Source organism: Podarcis cretensis, assembly GCF_951804945.1.
Source record: "Podarcis cretensis genome assembly, chromosome: Z".
NCBI lineage: Eukaryota > Metazoa > Chordata > Lepidosauria > Squamata > Lacertidae > Podarcis > Podarcis cretensis.
The window spans coordinates 26,307,330-26,316,322 of record NC_137184.1 but is presented as its reverse complement, the minus strand read 5'-3'; the positions used below and the strand labels follow the sequence as shown (position 1 = coordinate 26,316,322).

Genomic DNA, 8,993 nt, shown 5'->3' with positions numbered 1-8,993 from the left:
TGAACTTGAGGTTTGTACTGGGCTTTCTTATACCTCTAGCACAGAGAAATGAACACATGCAAACTTGCCTTGTGAAGATCATAAATAGACACTATGAAGATTGCTAGCTTTATACAGCCCATTCCTTTGGCCCTTATCCAAAACCCCAAAGCCTTGAGGATTCCAGGTAATATCTGTGCCTCTGTGGGAAAATAAAACAAACTAGCGCATGAGCAACATACTGTGAAAGTCATGGAAGCCACATTAGTGCATATGCTCAGCCACCTGCCTCTCCAAACACTGATGATTCATCTTGTCCCACTGGTTTCAGCTGTATTGATCAAATGAGAGCGTCTCTCTCTCTCCCCCCCCCCCTTTCTCTCTCTCTCGTCAGACTGAAGAAAGGATGTCTTTCTGTGTAAACGCCTGGTGCGGCTTTGAATGAAGGGTCCCTGGGTATAGAAAACCCTGCTAAACTCATTGGCTTTTCTTCCTTTTTGCCAGGACCTGTGACTAGCCTGGGTGGCCCCAGTCACTCTACTATTTGGGAACAGTCTAGGTCCAGGTTTAGGGAGCCCTCCTTGTCCCCTCCTATATGGCTCTTCCCCAAGTTTTTATTTTCATTTTAACACCCAGTATTGTCTGTTTCAACTGACAGATGATCTCCAAGACAGGGATAGAAAACCTCAGATATAATATGTACTTACATTTATTGCTCCACCCACATTTGCCTCTGGCCCCACCCACTACAATCATGTGGCTCCCAGGTGGTTGCCTGTATGGGGGAAATGCAGCTCTCAAGGCTGTAAAATGTTCCCAACCCCTGCTCTGCAGTGAGTCAGAGACCTTGCTCACTATCTCCTTTTTTGCTGGAGACACTATATCCTTTGTATGGTGTTCTACATGCCCAGTGCATGCTCTGCCACTGATTCGCTATGAGGGTGCAATGGAACAACCACACCACTTCTTCCCACTTGTTTGGAATAACATCATGATGTTAAAAATGAGCTGCCCCACCCTGGGAGGCATTCACATTGAGGCTTTCTGCGTCAGATCTCAATGCAAACTGTTGAACTGCTCAGTCATACATATGAATGTTGCTGAGGGGAGAGAAAAAGAGATTCTGTTTGCATTTAAAGCAGAATCCACCACATTCACACTTTCTGGAACAATACATGAACCAAAACACAGCCGTTGTTCTAAATTTGCACTTCTCTGAATTTTGCAATGTAGCTCTCCTACAAAGCAAGGGTACAAAAATGTATTGTGTTAGGGAAAGATACTTTGCAAAAATGTGCATATTACTCAAAACTGCATGCAAACATGTGCATGGTAGGATAAATTTGAACTAAAATGCTGAATAATTTTCATGAAAGCTTTTTTAAAAATGCAAATTGATGTGGAAATGTGGAAAGCAAAGCTTAATATTGGGGGTGGGAGCAAGAAATTGAGAGAAAGCATAATTGACAGATTTCCCCATCCCTAGTCGCACATCAGTTGGGACTATACTTAAACACGCATATAAAAAACTATTACAGGTTGCTGTCAGCATTCTATGGAAACCCCACTGCATAGCTCAAGACGAATCGGGCATCCTCCATGTCTTTGATCTTGTGCTTACAGCTTCATAGATACTAGAATAATTTTTCATACTATTAAAAAAAAAAACACCCACCAAGAAAAACATGCCATGCCAGGAAAATCTTATCCATTCTCTTTTTGCTTCATGTGACCAGAATCAATAACTCCACCGATCGATTGTGGACATAAATTCAAAGCATTAATTTACATTGAGTACTTTAAACTAATAAAAAAGCAACAACTGAATTTGCCAAAATTGATTTCCCTTTTGTTTTCAAGAGGGGGATGGAATCTCGAGGTCTGTGTGGAAAACAAAGCATCAATAAGATGTAGCATGCAAAAGCAGTTAATTATCAGTAAATATCAGAAAGTGAAGAACTAAGCAAGAAGAAAATGTGTTATTCTTGGGTTGGAGAAATTTCACATATTATGTAAGGGGCTGAGTAAGAAAATTGTTCCTTTACTCAATCCTTCATTCAGGGACAGGCAGAAGATAGATCCAGGACTACTGGTAGATCTTTGGTTATTTGCAAAGGTTCCTGAAACCCAGTCCTTTAACAATGTTATTTATTTTTAATTCAAATATTATAGGTAAAAGTAAAAGACCCCTGGACGGTTAAGTCTAGTCAAAGGTGACTATAGGGTTGCAGTGCTCATCTTGCTTTCAGGTCGAGGGAGCCGTTTTTCTACAAATAGCTTTCCGAGTCATGTGGCCAGCAGGACTAAACCGCATCTGGAACAACGGGACATCGTGACGGAAACCAGAGCACACGGAAACGCCATTTACCTTCCTGCCACAGCGGTACTTATTTATCTACTTGCATTGGTATGCTTTCAAACTGCTAGGTTGACAGAAGCTGGGTCAGAGCAACAGGAGCTCATCCAGTCGTGCGGATTTGAACTGCCGACCTTCCGATCAGAAAGCCCAAGAGGCTCTCAGTCTTGCCTGGAGATGTGGGATTGAACCTGGGACCTTTGGCATGGAAAGAAGTTCTACCACTGTGCCATACCCTGTCTTCAAGCATCTCTGTGGATGCACAAATTTCTTAATTAATTCTTTGCAGTGTTACAAAAATATGATGGGCACGTATTTAGAATAAGACAAGGAGTGTATATTTTAATAAAGTGCTTTTAATTTTCTGACAGTAAACATACCATTTTCTTGTAGTCACACGTGTTCCTCATTTAGGAGACCTTCAGGAGGCAACCCTACTAGATCATAACTGAGGGCTCACTAGGATTGGTCAAGTTGGTTGCCGTAGAATATGTCTTGATGGAAGTTAACCCACAGACCAAGAGAGACACAAGCAAATGCCCTAATAATCTGAAGCCCAGCTTCCCAATTACAGATATTCATTCCTGCATTAGTATTCTTGCATACTAATAGCAAACTCATTCTCCAAGTGAGAATCATCCATGCATAGGAGAGAAGTAGCAGCATGTTTGGAAGCCCAAGATTTGCAGAAATGCAAAACAAAAGAATCCTTAAGAGAGGGGAATCCCAAAACACTCCAGGCATGCTCAGAGGCTACATAGTTTGACTGTTGTAGAGTGGGAAATGGAAAACTAAGAGCGAGGGAAATGAAATGGAGTATCCTGAAGGAAAGGCTGTCTACTCGGCTAGCTGGCCCCCTTTACAGGAGCCCTCTATGCTGCAACATTTTGTTGAATTTAGCTACAAAGAACTATCATATTTTCCAACCATGATATTAAGATCTATTCAAGTAAGGCAATAGATGATGGAAGCAATCTTAAAAGACAAATCCTACACAGTGGAAAAAGCACTGTCAGGTTTTTGAAAATATGCAGATGAAGAAAGGGGGGGCACAGTCTATTGGCATAAAGATAATAAAAAAGCTTATGGCTTACCAATACAATCATTTTACTAAGTTGCTGACTTTACTGTAAAATGCTAGAATTTTATATCCAGTTCCTCAATTGACTGACATGTAATTATAATTTTACTAGGTTAAAACTTCTTGAAGAACTCTCAATTGCATTCAAGTCATTGCTTCAGCAAAGGGAGAGGCCAAATGTTCCGACTATATGAAATGTAAGGGTTGATCATTTATTTAAGTTGTGCAAATTGCCTGGAATGTGAAAATTTCAATGGCAATCATATTTTGTGTGCAAAACTCATGTCCTCACATTTTGCTGCAATGGTTTGAAAGCCTTTACAGTAGCCAGTACTTCCGTTGTGGACTAAAGCAAAACATTAAGAGTGCTACACTTAAAAAGCACATTGACCTTGCTATAACTTTATGAAAATGTATTGTTACTGTAATTTTGTACTTATTAGCTTTTTTCCCTTCTTAATAGTCACACTGAAAGCAGCAACTAGGTTCACACAAGCACATTTGAAACAAATGGGGTTTGTACATGACTGGTAGTTGAGCCAGACCACTGGTCCATCTAAGCCAAACACTGTGTACTCCTACTGAGAGTTGTTCTTCAAGGTCTGAGTTTCTGAGACTCAAGGTCCATGCAACTTCATCTGGGTGCAGACAACTTTCAAGTAACCTGGTCACAAGCCATTGAGGGCAGCCGTCCTTAACCTAATGCCCTCCAGATGTTTTAGAGTATAATACTGATCTGCCCTGGCCAGCAGCCAGTGGTCAGGAATGACATAAGTTCTATTCCAAAACATCTGGAGGGCACCAGATTGGGGAAAGGCTGGTTTAAGGTGTGTAAATCAGCCCTTTAAATTGAACCCCAAACCATATAGGCAACCAATGAAACTAGTACGGAACTGAAGCCCACCTGACCTCCACAAACAACCTAGAAGGCTTTCTGTAGTAACTGAAGTTTCTGAAGAGTCTTTAAAGGTAGCCCCGCACAAAATGCACTGCAGTAATTTAGCCTGGATATAACCAGAATGTGTGCAAGTGAAGCCCCGCAATGACCACCCATTCCTCCTGCCCACAAACTACGAACAGTTGACATTATACTTTTACTTGGGCAGGCACAATAGATGTTATTTGCAGGCCCTGTCAGATGACATCTCATCAAACTAAAAGGTCTCTGTGTTTTCCAAACTCTGGAATTATTTAGTGATCACTGAACTTACTTAATCCTTTCATTGCACTTGGGCAAGCAGCTTCAACCTGCAGAAAGAGCCTTTATCCAGCTCTGCCAACAGACGCTGTGCCCAATGACAAAGCCCTGGCAGGATGTAAAATATTGCCACAGCATGTTGCCCCAGACATCATCTCCCTCAGGGCTGGAGGGGTCCTGATTAATTTGTCTATACTGTTGTGTTCACTCCCCATTTCAGAAAAAGAACTAGATCCTTTCTTGCATACCTCTGTGCAGCATTCACACCTAAGCATAGCGTAATGCTAATCCAAAATAAGAAAGACCACCTCAGCCAGCACTTCATCTACCAATGACGATCAGAAATATAAAGGGATCCCGTTGCTTCAGAAGGATAGAAAGGAGCACACTGGGCGATTTCGTCTTACTTTATTTTGCACAGCACCACAGTCACTTGTGTTTAGATTTTGCAATTATATATATAATAAATGTTGGGCTGGCTTTTGTGTTGCAAACATCAAAAAGCTAAGCCTGATTTTGCTACTGGGAACATTTAAATACTGTTTTCCAACAGTTGTGTGAATTATTTGCTTTGTGGACTATGAACTGTTGCTGATAGATATGAGTTGTTGTGGGAAGGGGTTTGGGGGAGGTAAATAAAATGCCTGCGGCTGAGAGAGAAGGTGTCTAATCCAGCCCATTCCCTTCATGTTAAGTTGTCTATTTGCAGGGAGCTTTTAATATGGAGAGGCATTTATAAAAACAAAAAACATACTTTTTGCACAACCTTTAGTTTGTGGTTTGTACAGCCTGTTTACCACCTGCTTCTGCTTCTGCCTAAGAGATACCCAGGAACTGATAGATAAAAAGCCCAAACGGGACCATGTTCACACATACAAAAAGATACTTCCTCTTATAGTCAATTACCCTAGCAGTAAATGTTATCTAAGCTACTGTAAGAAAGTGGGGGCGGGGGGATGCACTACAAGATGGAGTGGGCTGAAGAGAGAGAGAAAAAACAAAACAAATTTAAAGTATATTTCTCCTCTCGTCATTTTAATTCATTTTGGTTTTCCACGATCATATAAAGTAGGAAACAACAATAATACAACAACAGAATAATCAAGTTAGTTTTTTTTTTTTGTCAAAGCATATAAAACATATGAAAGCTAAAAGCCCCAGCACAAACTTTATAAGAACAAGGACTGAGTAAAATTTTGCTCAAGAAATGCAGAAAAAGCGTAAAATACAAGTGCACAAAAATACTGGAATGCATAAAATAAAAAACTACACATTAGGTAAAGCATTGTAAAATATACAGGTTTGCAAAAATTGAAACTGGCGGGAAGATTTTGGGGGGAATGGGTATAATGAATACACAGACAGTGTCAATAACACTGGAAGACAGAGAAGGGGGGAAATGGCAGTTTTAAACTGAGCTTCCTTTCCCAATTTTACGTCTTCACTTTCTTGGCATCCTTTTTTCCAGAGCTTTCTATGGCAGAGTCTGCTTTTCTTTTTTGTGACTGGAAAAAAAAGGTGAGAAGGGAGAGAAGTCGTCACATTTTTGTCCATCTTAACAATGTTTGATGCTGAATGTATATAAAGGTAATGAAATCCAATAGACTATGAAGTTGCCAGTTAAAATAACAACAGATCCTAGATTTCTCTGGATTTCATCCATGTAAGTTCAAAAGCAATCTAACAGAGGCATTGAAAGAAGATTCAGTTTTAAAGAATCCTAACTTCAGTTTTAAGTCTTAAGTTTGCAAGGTACCCAATTTGAGTATAGCACAGCTATTCCCAAAACCAGTAAGAGTGGATGTTCTACAAAGGTTAAAGATAAGACTGATAAGGCAAGGAGTGGCTAACTTGGTGTGTTCCAGATTTGTTGAACTGCAACTCAAATCAGCAAGAATACTGACCATGCTAGCTGATCAGAAACATACACTATTCTGTTTTATTGTTACAGATGCTGCTGCTATGTCATATGTGGTTATGCTTGTTAAATAGCATTTGCCATTGACTGGGCAATGAAAGATCCATCAAGAATTCAGTTTCTAGGTATCAGTAGTCTAAGAAGCGCTAAGGAAAGTCACATTAAACCACTTGTGCTAGGAAAGGTAAATGTAAAGGATGACACAGGGGGTTGCCCCTGTCATTCTACTTTCCTATTATCTACCCTTGTGGAAACCAGTGTGTTAGAGAACTGAGGATAAGCCTTCATCAGTACTCCCGTTTCTGACTCTAGCATTTTTCTTTTGTCATGCTGCAGCAAGTCAGAAGTGCCAGGAATGTGGGAAGGAGGGGATACAAAAGCACAGCTCTATCTCTTCTGAACTTTCCCACCCTGACAGGTACATTGGGCTCAATGGTCTACAACTGCAGCAAGCTTAAAAATCACCAGGAGGGCCTCCCCCAACCTCCCACTTGCCTTATTGTCACCAAGTGGAACAGAGGAGGGGAGCTGGAGCAAAAGAAGTGGGATAGGAAAGTGGCACATGCACAGAGCTTTCCTCCCCCCATAAAACACTCCATAGCAGTAGTCAGCAGTTGGTTTTCCCAGAAACCATGAAGGTTTCCACCAAGTGGACCAAGTTTACACAGAAGCCACCAATATGACCTTCATCTATTCCCTTTCTGAAAGCAAGGGACCTGAAAGCAAGCTGTGGCCTGATGTCATAACAGAAGGTATCTTTCTGGCAAAGGAAAAGGAGGAGGAAACCTCTAAGCATGCTGTGCTATGATTTGTTTCTACCTCAATAACTACAGTACTTTCAAAGTAAGCTACTATTATAGTTCATCTACAAAGCCTGCACCTTGAACTTGTAAAGCCTATGACCCACATACTTTAGAGACTGTCCCTTCCTGCATCCAAGGTGGGAAACTTGTGGCCTTCCAGATATTTTTGGGAAGTCCAACTCCTGTCACCCCAAGCCATCATGGCCATCTTAAGGGCCACAGGTTTCCCAGGCCCAATTCAGTTAACATCTATTCTGTGTAATCTGAATATCTGCCACTAAAATCAGGGACCTTGGAAGTGAGGAATTATTCCACCTTGTTTTCATTCCAGAAGGACTGTAAAACCTCTCTACTCATCCTTTGGACTTCCTAAAGTGACTCTTCTCACTCATCTGCTGGTTATTTATGTTTTTAAAATCCTATTTATTTAAGTACTGTTTTATGTTATTCTTCTCTGCATTATAAGCTACTTTGAAAACATGTTGGAAAAGTGCAACATAAGTATTTTAAATGTTTGGAAGGGGTGCTGATGATTACCACTGGAGCTTTTGTTCCCCGCTTTTTCTTTTCAGCTCTTTCCTTTTCCTCAATTTCCATATTTTCTTTTTCAATGAGTGATATGAGTGTATTGCAGCGTCTCTGGAGTTCCTGAGAAATAAGATTAATATATATGTGTATATATATCAAATTCTGTGACAACCTCGCCAAACATACAGAGACATTAAGCAAGCAAGACATTCAGAGGAGAAGGTGCAGATCACTCATACCTGTCAAAATTCTAAAATGACACCCACAAAGTCCTTTTAAAATGTGTTTCATGTTAGCAAAACATATTGTTGATTGTAGCTTTAGGGTGCAGTACAGAGTAATTAAAATCAATGGGTATTTAATGATAAAATTCAATGGGATGTTGACTTTTTCTCTAATTATGTCCTATGAGATTCTACAGCAACTTAGAAAGAGAAGTATTATAAGGGCTTTACAACTTACAAAGAGACAATACAAATTGCCACAGCTACTGATTTCAGCAAGACTCTTCTAGAGCTTTGCACTTTAGACTTGCCGAGCTGGCTCATCTAAAACAAACTGCAATAAAAGCATAACTAACACCTAAATGCACATGAAAATGTCTCTATGGCATGCAAAATGTTTTCAAAAAGTGCATGCATGCAAACACACACGGAGAAAGAAAATTCTGTTATCATTCATTTTATGGCAGCCTTTTTACCTTTTCACTCAGTTCCATATAAAACACAGTATCTCTTAAAATAATTAATATAAAACAATTCAGAAACCTTCTGAAAGAGCACTTCAAATCATCCTGCAACACTTCATTTATATCCAATTTCAAGATACTGTTAAAATAAATTGAGATTATGTTTTTAAAAATGGGCTGATTCCACCGCCACTGTGGTATAGTTATTAAATTTAGATACCCAGATTCAAATAATCAGTCATTAAGTTCACTGAGTGGCCATGGTCCAATAACTCTCTCTCAATCTAACCTACCTCACAGGGCCACTGCAAGGAAAACAATGGGGGTGGTAGTGAGCTCCTTGAAGCAAAGGCATATACATGTAATAAGGAAATAAATTTTAAAAACAATTAAGAGTACAACTGCTGTACACTACTCCTGGGATCGTTTTGGGATGAAGCAT

The 8,993-nt window shown here is 40.0% G+C and overlaps 1 protein-coding gene across 1 annotated transcript in view; it reads right to left on the bottom strand.

The window, feature by feature from the left end:
* Positions 1-5,628: 5,628 nt before the first annotated feature.
* The window catches only part of SMARCA1 (SNF2 related chromatin remodeling ATPase 1), a 46,095-nt gene continuing 42,730 nt past the window's right edge, over positions 5,629-8,993 (bottom strand). Inside the window, exons 23-24 of the mRNA XM_079961618.1 lie at positions 7,873-7,983; positions 5,629-6,119 (exon numbers count right to left, since the gene is read on the bottom strand). Of these exons, the coding sequence (XP_079817744.1) occupies positions 6,048-6,119; positions 7,873-7,983 (183 nt within the window). The 3' untranslated portion in view covers positions 5,629-6,047. The remainder of the gene's footprint in view (positions 6,120-7,872; positions 7,984-8,993) is intronic.